The sequence below is a fragment of the Ceratotherium simum genome, chromosome 22, assembly GCF_057802395.1.
Source record: "Ceratotherium simum simum isolate JZ-2026a chromosome 22, ASM5780239v1, whole genome shotgun sequence".
Lineage (NCBI taxonomy): Eukaryota > Metazoa > Chordata > Mammalia > Perissodactyla > Rhinocerotidae > Ceratotherium > Ceratotherium simum.
The window spans coordinates 19,098,951-19,122,323 of NC_141921.1; the positions used below are offsets into that span (position 1 = coordinate 19,098,951).

General features: G+C 38.0%; 1 protein-coding gene across 1 annotated transcript in view; it reads right to left on the reverse strand.

Annotated features, from left to right (window-relative positions):
- Positions 1-22,915, reverse strand: part of RLF (RLF zinc finger) — a 79,324-nt gene extending 56,409 nt beyond the window's left edge. The window contains exon 1 of the mRNA XM_004426012.3: positions 22,671-22,915. Within this exon, the coding sequence (XP_004426069.2) occupies positions 22,671-22,913 (243 nt within the window). The 5' untranslated portion in view covers positions 22,914-22,915. The remainder of the gene's footprint in view (positions 1-22,670) is intronic.
- Positions 22,916-23,373: the final 458 nt, after the last annotated feature.

A 23,373-nucleotide genomic window follows, 5' to 3' on the forward strand; every position in this document is an offset into this window, starting at 1 on the left:
GGCTCCAGACCCCATGCTTAATCACTTTGCTTCACATCTTTTCAGAATGCAAATTCTACAACTATTTTAAGTGTGCTTTTAAATTCTGCTTTTTTCCTCTCTAAGCATTATCTTTAATATTTTGCAGCAAGTAGTATCACGGTCATCATTTGGCCTTCTTCCTGAGAGTTTACAAACATCTAATTTCCATTTAAAGTGGCTGCTTCGGGCCGGCCCTGTGGCTTGGTGGTTAAGTGCGCGCGCTGCGATGCTGGTGGCCCGGGTTCGGATCCCGGGTGCGCATCGAGGCACCACTTCTCCGTTCATCCTGAGGCTGAGTCCCACATACAGCAACTAGAAGGATGCTACGACACACAACTATCCACTGGGGCTTTGGGGGGAAAAAATAAAATAAATAAAAATCTTTAAAGTGGCTGCTTCTGGGGAAAGTTTTCCAGCAATGGTGATGATTGACACTCCGCACTTTAGAATGCTGGCGGTTCACAAAGAAATGACAAAAGGTTTCTGGTATTTATTGTTCAAGTTGCATGTCCTATGGCTATAGGAAATTTTGCGACTTTTAATAGAGGAGGATTTACATTATTTCAAATTTTGCACATAAAATAAGAAACTTCACTGATTTTAATTTCTCAACAGGTAAAATTCCCAGAATTAAATAAATTTGAGTAAAATGTGATTGCACTATGACAAACAGACTTCTGGCAGGGGTAGTACTTGAGCTAGATTTCTGAAGTATATGTCAAGTTTGAAAATGTATAAGTGAGGGGACATGAGGACTCCAAGTAGACAACAACTTGAACAAAGACAGAAAAGACAACTAGAACAGATGGGCGTAACTAGTGATGAGACAAACGTCAGTCAGTGAGGAAGCACCAGAGGTTTCCCATGAAGAGACTAATCTGGGTGTGAGATGAAATGGAATGGGAAGAGAATAGCTAGCTGCTTACACTGAGAAAGTGGCTAGAGTAAATGAAAACCTTTCAGTCTTTTACACATGTTGCTATTAGGCACCCCCCTACACCCCACTTTCTATATTGATTATAGTTGGTTTTTTCAAACCCAGAAATTTGACTTACTGATTATTCTACCTACCTATTCATCCATCTTGATTAAATTTCACTGGATTCAGTCCATCATCCCAGCCTACCAAGATTATTTTTAGATACTGATTCTGTCATGGGATTTAACTGTGCTTTCTAGCTTCATTTCATTTTTGATTTTTAAAAATACCTTTTGCCAGGGGCCGGCCCGGTAGCACAGTGGTTGAGTTTGCACACTCCACTTTAGTGGCCCAGGGTTCGCGGGTTCGGATCCTGGGCACAGACCTGTGCACCGCTTGTCAAGCCATGCTGTGGCAGGTGTCCCATATATAAAGTAGAGGAAGACGGGCATGGATGTTAGCCCAGGGCCAATCTTCCTCAGCAAAAAGAGGAGGATTGGCAACAGAGGTTAGCTCAGGGCTAATCTTCCTCATCAAAAAAAAAAACCTTTGCTGTTTTATCACAAAAGTAGTATCATTTATTGTTTAAAAAATAGATAGATGGAGAAGTAAAAATAAATATTTCAATAATTCACACTACTACCACCCAGAAATAGACCACTGTTAACATAATATTATGTTTGAGGGGGTTTTATGCCTAAATTAAGCATTTTAATGGAATCATACCAGATACTGTTTTGTAAAATTTTCTTAAATATTGTATTTTTATAGCTGCACAGCCTTGTGTGTGTACCACAATTTATTACCCAATTCTCCATTTCCGGACATTATGGTTTCTATCTTTGCATTATTATACATAACATTCAGAGAACCCCTCTACCTACCTTTTTCCGTGTATCCATGACAATTTTCTTAGAATAATGTCCTATAAGTGGAATTGGTGAGTCAAAGGATGAATAATTGTTAAGGCTTTGCATAGTGCCAAATTCTGCTCCAGAAAATTATGTTCCAATTTAAATTCCTATTATTATTGTTAGATAGTGACAGATTGAGGAACTGTCATAATTATTGTACATTACAATCTAAATACAATTTTTTGAGGGTCAGCTGGATAGCGGAAATACAATATTTTTTTTATTCAATTTATAATCCTTTCATTATTGTGGCAGTTGAATAAAATTTTTCATGCGTTTCTTTTATGACATAATCTTAAAATTTAATCACTATAGCATCTGTATGGTATCTTCATCTGGTTATCAATAACAGTAAGGAAGAGAGCTTGGATGACAACAGAATCAACAGTTAACTTTAATCTTCCAGAAAAAATGAAGAGGAGGGAACACTTCCCAGCCCATTCTATAAGGTCAGCATTACCCTGATACCAAAGCCAAACAAAGACTATAGGCAAAGAAAACTACAGACCAATATCCCTCATGAACATTGATATAAAAATCAACAAAGGGGCCAGCCTGGTGGCACCAGAGGTTAAGCGCACGTGCTCCGCTGTGGCGGCCTGGGGTTCACCAGTTCAGATCCTGGGCGTGCACTGACACACTGCCTGTCAAGCCATGCTGTGGCGGCTTCCCATATAATGTAGAGGAAGATGGGTACATATGTTAGCTCAGGGCCAAGCTTCCTCAGACAAAAAGAGGAGGAGGATTGGCATCAGATGTTAGCTCAGGGCTGATCTTCCTCACACACACACACACACACACAAACACACACAAAAATACTAGCAAACTGAATTCAATGGCATATTAAAATGGATTATAGACCATGACCAAGTGGATTTGCTCCTGGAATGCAAGGATGGTTCAGCATATGAAAATCAATGTGAAACACCACATTAACAGAATGAAGGGGGAAAAAACCTCACATGACCACCTCAACTGATGCAGAAAGGGCATTTGACAAATTCAACACCCTTTTATAATAAAAGAAACACTCAACAAACTAGGAATAGACGAAAACTACTTCAACATAATACCATAGATGAAAAACCAACAGCTAACATTATACTCAACAGAGGAAGACTGAAAGCTTTTCCTTTAAATCAGGAACAAGTATGCCCACTTTTACTACTTCTATCCAAGATAGTACTGGAAGTCCTAGCAAAAGTAATTAAGCAAGAAAAAGAAATAAAAGGCATCTAAAATAGAAAGAAAGAAGTATTACTGTTTGCACATGACATGATTTTATATGTAGAAAATGCTAAAGATTCCACAAAAAAAACTATTAGAATAAACATTCAGCAAAGCTGCCGGATATAAAATCAACACATAGAAATCAGTTGTGTTTTTATACACTAACAATGAACAATCTGAAAAGAAGTTAACTACTCCATTTACAACAGCATCAAAAATATAGTTAGGAATAACCTTAACCAAGGAATTGGGGCCAGCCCCATGGTGCAGCAGTTAAGTGTGGGCGGTCCGCGATTAACGGCCCAGGTTCAGATCCCGGGTGTGCACTGATGCACCGCTTGTCAGGCCATGCTGTGGTGGCATCTCATATAAAACAGAGGAGATGGGCACGGATGTTAGCCCAGGGCCAGTCTTCCTCAGCAAAAAGAGGAGGATTGGCATGGATATTAGCTCAGGGCTGATCTTCCTCACACACACAAAAAAAACTTAACCAAGGAAGTGAAAGACTTGTACGCTGAAAACTACAAAACCTTGCTGAAAGAAATTCAGGAAGACACAAAAAAACGGAAAGACATCACATGGAATTATTGACGGACTGGAAGATTTAATATTGCTAAGATGTCAATACTACCCAAGGCAATCCACAGATTCAATCCAATCCCTATCAAAATTCCAATGACTTTTTTTTTTTTGCAGAAATAGAAAAATCCATCTTAAAATTGATATGGAATCTCAAGGGACCCTGAATTGCCAAAACAATCTTGCAAAAGAAGAACAAAGTTGAAGATCTCATACTTCCTGATTTGAAAATTTTCTATAAAGCAATAGTAATCCAAGTAGTGTGTACTGGCATAAAGACAGACATACAGACCAACAGAATAGAATAGAGAGTCCAGAAATAAATTCTCACATATAAGGTCAAATGATTTTCCACAAGGGTGCCAAGATCATTCAGTGGGGGACAGGACAGTCTTTCCAACAAATGGTACTGGGAAAACTGGATATCCATACACAAAAGGATGAATTAGACTTTTACCTCACAACGTACACAAAAATTAACTCAAAATAGATAAGAGCTAAAATCATAAAACTTTTAGAAGCAAACAGAGGAGAAAAGCTTCATGACAGGATTTGGCAATGATTTCTCGGATATGATACCAAAAGCACAGGTAACAAGAGTAAAAATAGCTAAGCTGGACTACATCAAAACTAAAAACTTTTGTACACCAAAGGACACTATCAACACAGTAAAAAGGCAACCCACAAATGGGAGAAAATACTTGCAAATCATGTATCTGTTAAGGGATTAATATCCAGAATATATAAAGAAGCCTTAAAACTCTGCAACAAAAAAACAAACAACCCAGTCAAAAATGGGCAAAGGGGGGCCGGCCGGGTGGCACAAGCAGTTAAGTGTGTGCACTCTGCTGCGGCGACCCAGGGTTCGCCGGTTCGGATCCTGGGCGCACACCGACGCACTGCTTGGCAAGCCACGCTGTGGCGGCATCCCATATAAAGCGGAGGAAGATGGGCATGGAGGTTAGCACAGGGCCAGTCTTCCCCAGCAAAAAAAAAAAAAAAAAAAGAAAGAAAGAAAAGAAAGAAAAAGAGGAGGATTGGCAGATGTTAGCACAGGGCTGATCTTCCTCACCAAAAAAAAAAAAAAGGGCAAAGGACTTGATTAGACATTTCTCCAAAGAAGATATATAAATGGCCAACAAGCACATGAAAAGATGCTTAACATCACTAATTGGGAAATGCAAATCAAAACCACAATGCGACACCACTTTACACCCATTAGCATAGCTATTATGAAAAAAACAGAAATAACAAGGGTTGGTGAGGATGTGGAGAATTTGGATCCCCTGTGCCTTGCTAGTAAGAACGTAAAATGGTGCAGCCACTGTGGAAAATGGTATGGTGCTTCCTCTAAAAATGAAACAGAATTACATATGATCCAGTAATTCCATTTCTGGATATACACCCAAAAGAAGTGAAAGCAGGGACTGGAAGAGATATTTGTACATTCATGCTCATACCATCATTATTTACAACAGCCAAAAGGTGTAAGCAAACCAAGAATCCATCAACGGATGAATGAATAAACAAACTGTGGTATATACACACAATGGAGTATTATTCAGCTGTAAAAAGAAAGGAAATTTGACACATGCTACAACATGGATGAATCCTGAAGCCATTATGCTAAGTGAAATAAACAAAGCACAAAGAGACAAATACTGTATGATTACACTTATATGAGGTACCATAGTCAAATTCATAGAGACATAGAACGGAATGGTGGTTGCAGAGGCTGGGGAGTGGGAGGAATGGAGAATTAGTGTCTAACGGGTTCAGAGTTTCAATTTGGGAAGATGAAAAAAGTTCTGAAGATGAATGGTGGTGATGGTTGCATAACAATGGAATATATTTAATGTCACCGAACCGTATATGTAAAAATGGTTAAAATTGCAAATTTTATATCATGCACGTTTTACCATAATAAAAAATATTAAAAAAGAGTTAACTTTGTCTCAAAATTTTAGATTAGAAATTTTCAAGAAACAGAAGTAGGTGAGTGTGCAACAGGAAGACTGGGGAGAGAGAGGAGAATAAATTCAAATATCTCCCATTTCTGCTTCAGTGAGCCACTATTACTAAAAGGACTGATCTAAAATACTTCTTAAATTTGGAGATTTTAAAATCCAAGCTTCATCACACTGGGGAAAAGTATTACAATTCTGAGGTAGCTGTGTAACAGTGAAATAATATGCCTTTTGGCTGTGGATTCAAACCTCTGCCTCCATCATTTATCAGCTAACCTCTCCGGGTCTTGATTTTTTAAAATCAGTCAACTGAAACTGACTGAGTACCCATTTTGCAGCAGACATTGTGCAATATAGCTTTTTCAAAAAAAAATTGTGGTAAAAAGCACATAAAATTTACTGTCAACCATTTTTAAGAGTACAGTTCTGTGACATTAAGTATATTTACACTGTTGTGCTATCATCACCAACATCCATCCACAGAACTCTTTTCTCTTGCAAAACTGAAACTAAACCCATTAAACAGTAACTCCCCATTTCCTTCTCCCTTCAGCCCCTGGCAACCACCATTCTACTTCCCGTCTCAATGTGCAATACAGCTTTCATAATATTATATTTTCTGTTTGAAAAAGCAACAAGAGTGTGGTAATGGCATCAAGGTAGACAAGCAGATCAACGGAACAGAACAGAGTCCAGAAATAGACCCACGTACATATGGCTAATTGATTTTCAACAAGGTGCAAAAGCAATTTCTCAACTCAATGAGAAAAGAATTGAGAAAACAGTCTTTTCAACAAACGATGCTGGAACATTTAGATATTCATATTAAAAAAAAAAGAACTTCCATCCATGCCTCATGTAATATACAAAAACTAACTCCAAATGGATCACAGATCTAAATGTAAAACCTAAAACAGTAAAATTTCTAGAAGAGAACATAGGAGAAAATCTTTGTGGTCTTGTGTTAGGCAGATTTCTTAGATAAAACATAAAAAACATAATCTATAAAAGAAACGATAAATTGAACTTTATCAAAATTAAGAACTTATGTTCTTCAAAAGATACTGTTAAGAGAATAAAAAGAGAAGCCCCAGCCTAGGAGAATATCTTTGCAAAGCATATATTTGATTCTATTACCCCTGACCCTATCAGCTCTATGGTTATAGAAGCAATCAACATAATAGAAATAACCATGGCTTGGCTACTCTTATACCCACCTAATAACATAGGACTTTTCTTTCCTGTTAATGTCTCACTCAGTTTTTCCTAGAAGTTCTTGACGGTATCTCACATGAGTTCACCCGTTCCAGAACGGGTGACACCCACCATGTTCTTCTTCTTCAGTTTATCCTTGTTGTGATCTGCTCCCTGTAAGCTGTTGAAAAGCACCTCAGCGTTTCCCCATGCCCACGGGTGTTCCCTCCAGAGTCCCAAGTGAACCACAGGCAGAATGTGTGTAACTTGGAAGTGATACAAATCACCATCCCAAATCTGACTACCCTTTGCCTTCTAAGCCCCAGCATTAAAAAAAAAGAGAATATATTTGATAAAGGGTTTGTGTCCAGAAACACACATACAGCTCTCAAAACTCAACAATAAGAAAACAAACAATTTTTAATGGGCATAAGATTTGAAAAGATATTTCACCGAAGAAGAGATAAGGATGGAAATAAGAACATGAAAAGATACTTAGCATACTAAGTCATTAGGGAAATGCAAATTAGAACCAAAATGAGCTACCACTAATTTCAGAATGGCTAAAATTAAGAAGACTGGCCACACCAAGTGTTGACCAAGAAGTGGAAAACTAGAACTCTCACACATTGTTGGTGTGCATGTAAGATGATACTACTCTAAAAACCTGTCATGTGACCCAGCCATTCCACCTAGGTATTTACCCAAGAGAAAGAGACAGCAGTTGTCTACACAAAGACTTATACACAAATGTTCATAGCAGCTTTATTTGTAACAGCCAAAAACTGATAATAAGCCAAATGTCTAAGATCAACAGGTGAATGAATAAACAAATCATCATATAGCCATACAATGAATACTCAGCAATAAAAGAAATTAACTATTAATATATATAACATGAATGAATTTCAAAATAATTATACTGAAAGAAGACAAATAAAAAGAGACTGTATAATATTATTTATATAAAATTCTAAAAAATACAATCTAGGGCCGGCCCCATGGCTAGTGCACGTGCTCCACTGCTGGCAGCCCGGGTTCGGATCCCGGGCGCACACCGACGCACCGCTTCTCCGGCATTGCTGAGGCCGTGTCCCACATACAGCAACTAGAAGCATGTGCAGCTATGACATACAACTATCTACTGGGGCTTTGGGAGGAAAATAAATAAATAAATAAAATCTTTAAAAAATACAATCTAATCTATAGAGACAGAAAGCAGACCCAGTGTTTGAGTGAGGATGGAAGGATGTGTAGGGGAGGAAGAGAAGAAAGAGGAAATAAAAAGAGGCAGGAAGAAACTTTTAGGGGTGATGGATTTATTTGTTATCTTTATTATGCTAATGGTTTCATGTATATATAAATATGCCAAAGCTTATCAAATTATACATTTTAAATATGAGTTTATTATGCGCCAATTATACCTCAATAAAGCTGTTTTTAAAAAAGACAAATGGGCTACAAAATGCACAATACCATAAGAGGAATTTAAATAAATTTCATATTTCAATTGTCAAATTTTTACTGCAATAAAACATAAAACTTCTGTGCATAAATATAATATAAAAAGTGAAGAGATAAACTGGAGAGAAGATAATTCCAATGTATAGACCAAGATTCATGTCTAGAATACATAATTTCATAAAAACTGTTATGAAAAAGACAACCTAATTTTAAAAATGAGCAAAAAATAAGAAAAGGCAATTCACAGAAGAGGAAATCTGAATAGCAGTAAATATACACCAAAAAGATCAACAACTCTTCACAAGTAAACAGAAAAAAATAAATGAAAACCACAATGAGATACCACAGTCCACCCATTAGAATGGCTAAAATTAAACTGTCTGACTACACCAAGTATCGGCAAGAATGCAGGGCAATAGTAACTTTCATACACTGACAACTGGCATAAACTGCTACAAGTACTTTGGAGAACAACTTGGCAGTATTTATTATAATTCAAGATAGACCTATATATGAACCCAGGAATTCCACTGTAAGCACACACCCTAAAGAAATTCTTGCACCCACGTGTCAAGATATATTGGAAAGATATCCACCCTAGCAGTTAATGTAAATACCTCTAAATCCAACAACAAAAGAATGGACAAATGAACCGTGATATAGTTATATAATAAAATACTAAACACCAGTGAAAAATGAACGCACCAAAGCTATACACACCAATATAGGTAAATCTCAGAAACATTATATTGAATTTAAAAAGCTTCAGAAGAATACATACAGTACATCATTTAAGCAAAGCTGAAAAACATAAAATACTACTACACATTGTATTGAAATGCACAAATACAAAGCAAAGAGATGCAGAGGAATGATTAAATACCAAAATCAGGATGGTGGTGGGAGGCAGAGGTATCTGTGACAGGATACATAGGTAGCTCCAGTCGTTTTATTTTTTAAGCTGTGTTCATTTTAGTATGTTCTTTACTACTTTGTATGCTGGAGATATTTTATCTTTTAAAAAGTTACATACCCTTCAAAATTCTGAGCAAAATGGATTTTCAACCTAGATTCCCTATACCCAGCCTGACTAACACAATCAAGAGAATCTACTCAGGAAGCTACTGGAGAGTATCCTCCCTCACCCAAAATAAGGGAGTAAAACAAGAAAAAGACTTGATGGCCAGGAAACAGAGGATCTAAGAAGGGAGAGAAGCCAAGACAAGTACTGAAACAATAGTTGATAAAATGAAAATTAATTTATATAAAGAACTCACACAACTCAACAACAAAACAAACAACCCCATCAAAAAATGGGCAGAGGATCTGAACAGACTTTTTTCCCAAAGAAGATATACAGATGGCCAATAGGCATATGAAAAGATGCCCAACACCACTAGTCATCAGGGAAACGCAAATCAAGACTACACTGAGATATTGCCTTACACCTGTTAAAAAGGCTATAATGACCAAGACAAAAAATAACAAATGTTGGAGAGGGTGTGGAAAAAAGCAAACCCTCATACACTGCTGGTGGGAATGCAAACTGGTGCAGCCACTATGGAAAACAGTATGGCAATTTCTCAAAAAATTAAAAATAGAAATACCATACTACCTAGCTATTCCACTACTGGGTATCTATCAAAAGAACTTGAAGTCAACAATTCTAAGAGACTTATGCACCCCTATGTTCACTGCAGCATTACTCACAGTAGCCAAGACATGGAAGCAACCCAAGTGTCCACCGACTGAAGAATGGATAAAGATGTGGTATATGTACACAATGGAATACTACTCAGCCATTAAAAAAAAGACAAAATCGTCCCATTTGCAACAACATGGATGGACCTTGAGGGTATTATGTTAGGCAAAACAAGCCAGACAGAGAAAGACAAACACCGTATCATTTCACTCATATGTGGAAGATAAACCAACACACGGACAAAGAGAACTGATTAGTGGTTACCAGAGGGGAAGGGGGTTGAGGAGTGGGCATAAGGGGTAAAGGGGCACATTTACATGGTGACTGACAAGTAGTAACGCACAACTGAAATTTCACAATGTTATAAACTATTTTGACCTCAATAAAAAAATGAAAATTAATTTAAAAGGGTAACATACAAGTACAAAAACAAGAAACATAAAGTGAATGTCCCACTAATTCTTCACTGAAATGCAATAATGATGACACTTTTGTATAACTGTAAGTGTCTTTCAGAACTTTTCCTAAGGGCTGGCCCAGTGGTTAAGTTCTCGCGCTCCGCTTTGGTGGCCTGGGGTTCGCAAGTTCAAAACACCACTGTGCAGACCAATGCACCACTCATCAAGCCACGCTGTGGTGGTGTCCCACGTACAAAATGGAGGAAGATGGGCACAGATGTTAGCTCAGGGCCAATCTTCCTCAGCAAAGTTAGCTCAGGGCCAGTCTTCCTCACAAAAAAACAAAAAACTTTTTCTATACATCATTGCTTTATAAAATGGGATAACAGTTTTCTAACTTTTTTTTAAACAACAGATCTTGGATATCCTTTCATATCAATACATATCGCACTACGTTTTTTGTCTGTTTAAATTTTATTTGAAAAAATACTGAAATACAAAAAAGTAAAATTCACACATAATCCCACGACTTTAAAATACTGTATACAATAAAGAAGTAAAAGATCACACCTGTGTTCCATCTAATTCCATTCCCACTCCCCATCCCCAAATAACCCCTATAAACAATTTGGTGCATATGTTATATACACAGACAAAAGCTTTCTGATTCTTTGTAATAATCTCCTCGGTTCAAATGTTTTATGGCTCTAGGATGTTCAAAAGGTACTTATTTTTTGGCATTTCCAAACCTAAAATATCTTATAAAAACCCTCATCCAGTCCCAGATGGATTGCTGGCATTCCTGCTCTCCCTTAAATTAGTAGGGTCTTCCCTTCTTAATCACACTCTTGCTTCATATTTTTAGTTTGGCAACCAACACCAATGAAGTTGATAATAGAAAAGTGGCATGAAAAATCATTTCTTTATAAGCTATTCCATTTGGAAAAGAGCAATAATGTTGCTTATTCAAAACCATTTATATTGGACTTCAAAATCATTATGCAAGTTAGTCATTTGGAATTGTTTTACTTATGCTCCTGTTACCTAAGGACAAACTAGTTGGAAGATGGATAAATACACATGATCAAACACTGACTACTGCTCTATTGTATCATAAGCAATTGTAATATAAAAAATTGTTTTATGTGTGTCTTTTCCACTAGACAATAAACTCACAGAAGGCAAGAACCACATCTGTTTTTTCATCACAGCAGAACAGAACCCAGCATACTGAGTAGCACATAGCAGGTATTCTGTAATTATTTGCTTTTGATGCTTGGTACTATCATTAAAGGGTATGCTAACTTATTTTTGAAGTTTGATTAAGACAGTTTTTCCAACACATCTTTGATTAGAGTGAAATGTGCCTATATACTAAAACAAATTCAACTGAGCAGATTTGATTCCAAATCCTCACTGCTTCATTCAAACCCTGTAAAGGAGGAGAGCAGCATAATGCTGACCAAACCGCACTTGTGGAAATTTTAAAAAGGAAATGCTTAGATCATATTTTTTATTTTTTCAGATCATATTTTTTAGAAGGGTGGTCACATCAGATTACAACGATACACTAGTTCTGAATTTTGTTTGGTGGTAAACAGATATGTCAAAGTTCAGAGCTATTGCTATTATAGCCTATTCTGATCCTCAGCTAGCATCCTAGATTGAGAGGGAGTTTCCCCCTTAAAAGTTTTAAGCTGGAAAGGGAAGGGGTTAGATAACCTCTAAAGTTCTTCCCCTAAACATAAGATTCTATGACTTGATGAAAACATAGCCACCTTTTTCCCAGGGACTCAAATCCAATGTGTTACAAATTCAAATCACTTTTGATATATGCATATTTCAGTAAAATGAAATACATAATTTAAATACCAAATGATAAATGAAGTTAAAGCCAATAGCCAAAAGAATCAAAAATATTTTGTATAGAATGATCTGTTGGTTACAACAGATCAAATCCATTATATCCACTATAAACCCCAAAGGGCATCTATATTGCTTCAATGTAACAGAAATTCACTGTAAATTACACTTCCAGTCTACAAATCTAGTCATCTGCTCTCTGAATCTAAAACTATGCTAGCAAATGCTCTGTAAACATCTAGGAACCTTCTTTTTTCTTTCAATAGGCTGCCCGGAAATTGACAGGAAAATGGAGGAAAGCTGCTCTACATGAAATTCTTTTTTAAAACAATATTCAAGATAGAAAGGAGATAAAGAAATTGACACACTGGATACCTATCTGCTACTAAAAGCTATACTAAGGGCAGTGTTGGACTGTCCCATTTGATCCTCACAACCATCTACGGGGTAGCTTTCTATTACCCCCAATTTTAGGGACAAGAATACAGATCCAAGGCAATGTTTAAGGTCACAAGACTGTTGGAATGAGGATTTAAAGCGAAATCTCCTAACTTCAAATCTACTTTCTACTGTATATGTTCTCCATTTCATAAGACATAAAACATGAGATTGACCAAACGTGATGTTTTATCCACATTTACTGTTAGAACTTTATGGGGTAATCTGCTCTAGATTTAATATTTTCATTTACCAAGTCGTTTAAACACTGAAATCAAGATTTCACTACGAAGAAAAAAGCCAAGTAAGAATAGTGAACATAACAACTAATGTAAACAAATAATTTCAGTTCAAATTAGTAGAGCGGTTTCCACTGGGATGGGCATTTACCCTAGAGGAGTAAATGATAACCCATCAGGGGGGAGCAATATAATATTAATACTTTTATTTAAATGAGTTTTCAAAACTCTCATCCCTTTTATATTTTTCTGTTTGCTTATAACATATATCAGTACTATACAAATAAAACATTAAATATTCATTTATTTCAATAAGGCACAAAACAAATGTTTGGAGATGACTCAGAAAATAATCCTTAGCAAATGTTTTTCAATAGAATTATATAATTTTGGAGGAGAATCAAACCTTAGAGGTCATCTCATTTAAGCAGCAATTTGAGGCCCCAAATAAACTGATGTGGCCCAATTTTATTTGAAAACATATAAAGGTAATGTATGTTATATGTATGTTATATATATATGTAAGTTAGCTAATGGAAAGCACTAGGGTTATTTAACTATAGTTACTTAGCTATAACTTAGTCTTCCTGGAGTCTAGTAGCAGTGATATATAAAAGATCAATAAATGTTTGTTGGAAATGAGTACACTGAGAAATCTCTCACAGGAAGAATCAACTACTAATCAATCACTATTGGAATGTAACGGCTTCAGGTTAGCCTGCAACTAACTATGTTCTGCTTTTTGAGAACCTCAAAGCAGCATGGAATCTCTAGATTACATGATCATACTTGATGATTAGACACAACCAAATTTTAATGACTTTTAACTAATAACATTTTAAAATACAGGTATGTAAAAAAAGTAAAAACAAACCTCATAGGAAAAAACTGAAATATCTAATGTGCATTAAAAATATGCAAATGCTATTGAAATGCAAATTAATATAATTGTGTGATAACAATTTTTTACTATCAGATTGGCAAATATTAAAAAGTTTAATAACACCAGAGTTGGCAAGGATATAGTGAAACAGGGACTCGCACACACTAGTGGTGGAAGTACATATTCAACTTTTTGTAAGCTAGTATCCATCAAAATTCAAAAAAAAATTCTCTTTAATCCAGTAATTTTAATTCCAGGAATTTATGCTATAGATATAAATAACCAATGCTTAATGTGTAAGGATATTCACTACAACATTATTTGTGGTAACAAAAAATAAACGGTTTAATTATGGTACATGTTCAATATGCACTGATATACAACACTGTCCTCAATATATTAAATTAAAAAGTAAATTGCAAAAGTGTGTATTTGAGTATTTAAGAATACACAAGAGACTGTTAACTCCTCTGGGAGTGACTGGAGGGATTGAGGGCAGAAGGGGACTTTTACTTTTCCCTTAAACCATTCTGTAGCATTATATATTGTGCCTTGAGCACTGCTTTTACAGTTTAAAAAATTTTTTTAATTAACAGTGTTAAAGGTTTTGCTACCTGCAGAATTTAAAATCAATGCAGTTTTCAATGGAATACCATGCAGTTATTTTTTTAATGTAATAAATGTGTGTATTCCACATGGAAAGATGTCTATAATATACTAAGTGAAATAAGCAAGTTTTAATATATAAACTTGACACTATTTTTCTAAAAATAGTACATATATATTTACATATCATATATAAAAATTCTGTAAGTATATATTTCCATACTGTTAACCTAGGAAAACACAGTACTGGAGTACAAGGGTGTGTGTGACAGTTTTCATCTTTTACTCTCTCTTCTTTTACATTGTTCTAATTTTTTGTATGTGTGTGAGGATGATTAGCCCTGAGCTAACATCTGTTGCCAATCCTCCTCTTTTTGCTGAGGAAGATTGGCCCTGGGCTAACATCCGTGCCCATCTTCCTCTACTTTATATGGGATGCCGGCACAGCACAGCTTGATAAGCGGTGCGTGGGTCTGCGCCAGGGATCCAAACCTGCGAACACTGGGCCGCGAAACGGAGGGCACAAACTTAACTGCTATGCCACTGCTATGCCATCAGGCTGGCATTTTTTACGCTTAGAATGTATCCATGAATTGCCTGGGCAATTAAAAATTTTAGCCCAGGCAATTAAAAATTTTAACATTTATATACACACACATACTATATATGTATTTTTTCCAAAAATCAGATAAATACACCAAGCTAGTAACAGTCAGATTACATGGTACTTTCACATTCTGCTTTATGCATTTATACATCTTAAGCTTTTAGAACGAGCACGTATTAGTTTGGAGTCACAAAAAACTATAATGTAATAAATGTAAATATATATTTAGTTTTATTACTTTAAGATACTTTATATATTTTAAACATACATATGAACAAAGCAAACTAAAGAAAACAAAATTACAAACAAAAATATGCCTATTTTATACAACCGTATATCATAAAAATGCAATTCCCAAGCTAGGCCATTCATTCTATCATATCTGCTAATAATTCTTATAAGTGTCCATATTAATAAGGCATTATTGTGCTGGCTAATATGACACACTCAGGTTATATCCTTGGGAGTAAAAATACTATAAAATCAAATGTCAGCACAATAAGCTACTAGACCCCCCCAAAAAAGACAAGAAAGGCACTCAAAAAAACATATTAGAGAAATCAGACATAGCACAAAAGTGAGGAGAAACAGACAAATACATTAGTAGTTCCCAAGCTAGCTAATGTTGCAGAAATATGGGCAAATCTAGATGAATAAACCTGAACTCAAAATCTGTCTGAAATATAATTCATTCTCAACTTTCAAAAAATTATAATACTGTACACTGAAATACTTTTCATATGGGACAATAAGTATAATTTAAAACCTGCAAAAACTTTGGAGGGATTTTTTTTTAACAAAAAGCTCACAGTCATGTTTTAGGCTGAAACTAGGGAATCAAAATTCAATGGTGTGCAGAAACATAAGGCAATCAACTCTTCACCACAGTGTTTTGCTTTATTATAATGAAAGAAAAGCATGTGACTTTTGGGCTGATATAGGGTTTAGAACATGGCAATACAGTAAATGTCTCGGACCTGCTAAATTTAGTGAATGCTGCACAACACAATGTCTTTCTAGGAAATTCACAATGCAACTTAACATATAAAAGACACATTAAAAAACATTTATCCCAACATTATCCCAACTTATATGAACACAGAATCCTTATTTCAAGAAGTACTTACCAATACATACATCTCATGGAACAAAAACACAGTTTAAGAAATACTGATATAGGAAAAGAGCATGGGCTCTGGAGTCTAAAGACCGCTACAGCTCACTAGCTGTATGCCCCTAGCACAGTTACTTAATTTCCCTGGGCCTCAGTTTTCTATCTGTTAAATGAAAATACCACCTACCCAAGCGCTTGCCTCTTAAAAGATACTCAAATAAATTAAACAGCCCCTCTGATTTTTCACAAAATGGCTTGTATGTTGGCTTTATGTTAGCAATGAAAGTTTCAGGAATCTATTTTTCATACCATCTTGCTCAATCCCTTATCTATGTTCAGGTTTTCCAGTATGGTGTCAATCATATCCAAAATAAATGCTTCAATCTGGCCAAGCAAACCTTGCGGAAAAAGTCATTACTTGAAATACTTGTGGAAGCAACCATGGGAAGTTCTTAGAAAACATAAGTAAAATAAAATGAGGGTCTACTCTTAGGTAATCAAGCTACAAAGAACAATAAGACCTGATACCTCCTGGGAAGCAACATAAACTGGCTGACAAAAAATGTCCCTATTTCTTGATAAAGATCAGTAAGACTTGCTTGTTACCCTCAAGAAGTCTAGTTGGGGATTTAAGGAAGGCAGGAGATGAAAGATCAACAAATATTGAGTACCAGTAAGTGCCAGGGACTACTCTAGGCACCTAGGTAAACAAAACAGTCAACACCCTCATGATGCTTACAACTCCAGGTGGGGAGACAAACAGACAGACCAGATAGCAGTCAGTGACTTGAAGAAACACAAAGCAGTGTTAAGGAGTTGGAAGAATACGGGAAAGTGTTGTTTTAGATAAGATAGAAAGGGCTCTGGGAGAGGTGACAGCTGTCTAGAACTGAATGAAAACGAAGCACATTTTAGTTTACCAATGCCTTCACAGTCTTGAAATAAGTGGTGCCCTCTATTCAGATTTTTTTATTAACATTGTTCAGAAAAGCTTGATCCACAGGTAGACACAAAATCACTCAAGGCCACAGTATACAACAGACTGGGTGGTACCACAGTAAATGACAGCACCCAAAGTTCACACTGCTGCACAGGTCACATTTATAACACGTTTTGGTCATATGCACCGCAAAGCTAGCTTTTGCTATTGTAACCACCTGTCATCTAGTTCTATCTAGACATCGCCCAAGAGAAGGCAGCACAAGAAGAAAAACTAATGCATTAAAAAGTCTTTAAAACAAAAGAGGTAAAGCTCAAGAGTCTTCATGACCACCAATCTCAAGGAGTTAGGAAGAGTGATCCTCCCCAACTCAACATCTCCAAACTGCTGTCCTATTAGGCTAATAACTCTTCAACACTGTAAGTCCTCCAATTTTTCTCCCTCCATCAACACTACCTCTATTCCATACACCTAAATGTGTACATTATTATGCGAATGCAGGCTAAGTTGATGAGGAACGTCTCCAAGAAATGACCAAAATCTCCTATCCTGTTCCTTCATAGTAATTTCTTATGGTAAAATTGCTTTTGTACATACTAGATTTTACATTAGGTGTTCTTTTTGAGGTACTCATCTCTTGTGCATATCATGAAGTCCCTACAACACAATTCATTCAACAAATTAGTTCTGCATGCCAGACACTGTATTAATTGCTGGGTACCAAGTATACAAAAAGTACTAAACAGGGCGCCTGCTCTTGCTGGCTTACTAGTCAATAGAAGAGACAAACATGGAAACAAATATTCAGGAACCAAGCTTATGTACAAGATGCTATTGAGTATACCAAGTGAAAGAATCACTTCATTCTGTCTGCTGAAATCAGAAAACGCTTCTGAAAGACTGTTAATATTTGAGCCAGGTCTTAAAGGATAAATAGGCAGATGGGAAGGGAGGACCCTAGAGTTAATCAAGCAGACTAAGAGATGGACACTGTGGTGAAGGTAGACCCCCCCAAAAAAAAGAGGCTAGAAATGTGGCTGCTGAGGGTGCGGAGGTCCAGATTCTAAAAGGCTTATATGCCAGGCTAGTAAATCTGAATTTTATCTTGCCTTTGGGGCAAGAAACCATTGAAGAATTTTAGGGAATAAAGTGACTAACAAGATTATACTTACAATTTAGAAGGAACACCCAAATAGACTGTAGATAAGACCAGTCAGAAGGCAAGGGAGATTAATGAAGAAATTGCTGCAACAGGACACTACGAAGCCTGAACTAAGACAGTGACAATAAGAAAACCAAGAGTTAAAACCATAGGTATGTACAAAGTGTCCAAAGAACACAAACAACTAAGAGGAAATCTATCCAGTGAAATCAAAGAAAGCTTCACTGAGCCCTAAAGAAGGAAAATTTGCCATGCAGAAAATGAGGGAAAAGGATAGAAGAGCACAATGAACGGGAAAGACATAAGAATGCCTGATGACCTGAGAGCTTGTTAAAGTAGCAATTCTCTCCTTTTGGAGATCAGTCAGTGAGTTGGTAAATATTTACTGAAATCCTAATACGTGTCTTGGATCTCAAAGAATCAAATGGAAATTAAGATTATCTTTCCCAAAATGATGCACTTGAAAATTCACAGGCAAAATTTTAAACACAGAAACAACTGAGATAACACTTTGGTCCGTGGACTCCAAGTAAAGTACTCCTGAATAAGTAAAAGTAGGATTGGGGTGATGGGACTGGCTAGGTAAGAGCTGAAAGTAAGCTGGGGGAAGGTTGTGAAGACTTTTTATTCCAAGGCTAAGAAATGTGGATAACCCAGACAATTCCGGGGGGTATTGTTTTTTACAGAGATTGTCTTATATAGTACATACAACACTGTATTTACACAGAGAACAATAAGTACTATTATTATTCCATTTGCAAACGAGAAAACTAAGATTTAAAGAAAATAACATGCCCAAGGTCACACAAGTTAGTTTAAATGGTGAAGCTGGGATGCCTATCTGACTTAGATCCTTTGTACTCAATGGCCAATCTAGGAAAAACTGAAAAATATGCAGTACTTACTTATTTTAACCATTAAAAATCTACAAAGTCACCGTTAGCAAAGACCCTAAAAGTGTCTCATATAAACAAAGTTTACTCATAAAACTACTTTACCTGGTATTCTCATATAATCATTCACTCAATAATTTCAAGTTTGTTAATGAAGTCTACTTAAAACGTCTTCAAAATCTGTGTTACAAATAGAACCACCAGTTGTAAAACTTTAGCAATCTTGGTTCCCAAAATATAGCAAAAACTTGGGAAGATATCATCAATTTTTCAGCAAAATAAAGAAAGACTGTTTTCTAGAGTTAATCTTATCCACACTGTCTGGCAGACAATGTTTTCAGAAAAAGAACTGAGGGAAAGAAGAAAAAAAAACAACCCACATCCCACAGTCACTGAATACAAATTTTCACTGAATACAACTTGATCTAAGTATCAATTTCTCAGTAACTATTACTTCTGGAGTTTCATTTTTATCATCTTCACAAACTTCTGAAAATTGAAAACATGCCCAGAATGAGACAAGCTTCTCTATCCTTTCATATGTTAGTTAATTTCTTGATTTGGTGCAATTCCAAAGATAGAGCCATTTCTTTCAAGCGCTGCAAGAGATGGAGATCCAGTCTGTTGCTTGAGGGATCTACTTGGTACAATCTAAGTCTGTAAGACAACATTTCTAAACCAAACACAGATGAAGATACTTTCCCGGCAGTTAAGCATCCCAGAGAGCACAGGTCAGAGCTTTATGATGATGTAATGCTACTACCTATCTTTACACATTATGTGCTCCTAGAGGGCAGGAACGTATCTCCAGCTTAGTGTAGTATCAGGCACACAGACAATCAGTGTTTCTTAAGAGGATGAATAAATCTTATTCTACCTTGCAAATGTGAAACCAAGAGCTATTCAACCAACTTTGGATGGTGAAATTTTTCCCTCTTCATCATAAAATTTTTATTTTTATTTTTCTGTATCTGGTGAGCAAGGACACCCTAAGTTGATTTTATCTGGGCTACTGGAAAAAATGTGACAAAAATATTGTGACAAATATTGTGAAGAGTTGTATACAAAGTTTCTCTTCTACTGTTTGTATAAAACATTACAAGGAGATAAAGGTCAGAAAACAAAATATAATTTCACAGTCATAGTTTGTCCAAGGTTATTAGCTAATAAGTGGTAGAGCCACAATTAGGACCCAACTAACTCCCAATCTAATGTGCTTTCTATTACAATATATCATCACAGGAACACCTTTTCTTATTTCATTTATTAGTCCAAAAAATGTTTTGGGAAAAAATTTAGGCCAAAAGAAAAAATCTTCATAGAAAAGACAAATTACAAAAGTACTTTCTTTTCAAAATTCTTCTATGCCTTCACATCTCCAGGTGTCACCAAGACTTACATTAAAACATTCAATTAAAATAGGAACTGCAAGCACTAGGCACAAAGCAAAATTATATATATAATATCTTCTGAAAAGCTTCAATTTGATTGTTACATCCATTCTTGTTATCCTTCTAGGAAGACAACTCAAGCTTAGAAGCCCTACCCAAAACTCAATAGTTCTCCTGCCTTCCTTCCTCACTACTCTTTGTCCAATTAGCTCCCCCTTCTGCCAAACCATTCTGTTTTCCTTCTCTCTCTACCTGTGGCACTGAAATGCTTCCCCCCCACACACACCTTCACAGGACTCATTTTCATCCTTTTAGCCACAGGGCCTTCCTGGACCACCCTATCTAAAACGGCCTCTCCCAGTTACTTCTTTCTAAGTACATACTACAATCTATAGTTAACCTTTTTTGTGTGTGTGTGAGGAAGATTGGCCCTGAGCTAACAATCTGCCAATCCTCCCCTTTTTGCTGAGGAAGACTGGCCCTGGGCTAACATCCATGCCCATCTTCCTCCACTTTATATGGGACGCCGCCACAGCATGGCTTGACAAGCGGTGCGTCGGTGCGCGCCCGGGATCCGAACTGGCGAACCCCGGGCCGCCGAAGCGGAGCGCGCGCACTTAACCGCTTGCGCCACCGGGCGAGGCCCTAGTTAACCTTTTTATTTATTTTTACTAGTTAATTGTCGGTCCCATTAGGATGTCCCATGAGATCTCTCACCACTGTTTCCACAACACTCCTCTTCCATCATTACCAAACCTGCACTGGAAATACTGTTATTTCCACCACCTCCTCTCAACTGTAAGCTCATCAAGGGTAAGTGCTGTCCTGTTTCCTCAGCACTTGGTCAAGTGCCTGACACCATCCTATGGAGTCAGTGAAGTTTGTAGAATAAATGTGTGTAGTAAGTACGAATGTTCACAACTTGTGAAGAAGCAAAGAACAATTACACCTTAACAATTCATAGTGCAGAAACGCTGCAGGCTGTAGACATAAAAATTGGAGTGATACAATGTATGGAAAGATCAGCAAGGACAAAATTCCATTCAAAGAGATGAGGTGCTTCTGGCTCAGCAGAGAGGAGGGAGAAAAGCAATCAAGCAAGTCAATTTTTGATTCTCCTCCGGACCAACAGAGCAAATTGTCCCCCAAAATTACAACTTTGGAATACCGCAATTTATTCAGCACACTCAACTACTCATTAAGAGTCTAATGTACCAACATACTAGGATATTTTGCATTCGCTAAGGTACACCAGGTGAGGAGCAGAGGGGTGGCTCCGAAACCTGACAAAACAAACAGCGTAAGTAGAAATAATAATCATGGCATATCTTTAAATTTATAAAGGACTCGAAAACACCGAGAAAAATCTCGGAGTGATCATGTAGACTAAACCAAACACACCAATAAATATGTAAGCATAGATTAGGGCCCACTATGGCACAGAAATGGTCATACAGCTGCCAAAAGAGACCACACGCCACATCTTTCTCAACTCGCTTCTACTCAGAGACCTAATAGCCACTACAAGGCTCACCAGCCTCACTCCTGATAGCAAAATCCTCAAAGGAATACAGAAGAGGCGAAAGAACGCCTTAAACGTCAATAAAAAAAATAAAAGCAAAAACCAAACAACCAACCGGCTCTGCAATCCCTAATCATAAAGCTCTAGACGCCTTTCAAAGCCAACTGTCATACCTTTTTAGGAACCCAGAAGACGTTGACTCCAGAGATAAGTCTCGGCCCCAACACATATCTCCGGATTATTCAGAAAAACCTACGTTTTCCAGTTTGGAGATCAGCACTCTACTCAAAAAAGGATCTCCTGGCAGGAACGAGCAATCAACCCCTCAGGGGGCAATGGCGTTCCAACCACCCGGCCGGGGCACAGGCGACGGGGCACAGCCCTTCCAGGGAGCCGCCGGCGCCCTCCGGGCTCTCAGCCTGGCCCAGCGCAACCCGCCCTGGAGGTGGCCAAAGTCGGGCAGTGGCGGAGGGGGGCCAGCGGTCGAGCTACCGAGCTGGGCCTTCCCGGCCCGGGGGCGCGGCGAGACACGGAGGTGGCGCCTTTCAGTCCGGCCCCGGATCCGCGGCCTCTTCCCCTGGCCTCCTCGCCCCGCCGCACTCGGCCAACCAGTCAGCCCCTCACCTGGCAGAAGCTCCGGCAGTAGTTCAAAGATGAGACCTCCGACACCTCCTGCTCCCTCAGCTCTGTCTCTAGCTGCCACAGACACGGGCGCAGTCCCGGGGCTCCCGGCGCCGGAGATGCGGGGCGATGACCCCGAGCCATAGACTCAGTCTCGGTTCCGTCTCCGGCTCCGGCTCCCGGCGGAGCCTCAGCCCCGGCCCCGGCGGCGGCGGCGGCGGCGGCGTCTCCCTTTCCGTCCGCCATCTTCCCACGGCCCAGCAGCGCGTAGGCAACCAAACCACGTGACTCGGACCTGGCCCCGCCCCCGGTCGCCCGCGCGTGCTGACGCACTCCCTAGCGACGCCGGCGCCCGCCGGATTTCGTCACTGGGTGTCGGGGTGCTCCTGCTCTTGGCAGCCCCCGCATCAGCCGCCCTGGCAACAGTGTGTCAACAACTGGCCAGAGGCTAGCGCCAATCTCAGCCCTTCCAGACCTTTTTGGGGTCACGGAGCCAGACATATTACGTGTAGACACAGTCTAGATATGAGGGGGATGACGTTTGAGCTGCGATCTAAAGAACGAGAGAAAGGTAGCCCTGAGAAGAGCCTAGAGGAAAACATCCCCAGTGGAAGCAAAATAAGAAGCAAAGGTTGTGAGGCCCAATGAAGACTAGCTCCAGGGGAACTTGATTTATAAGAGAGATGTTATTACAGGTCAGCAGGGA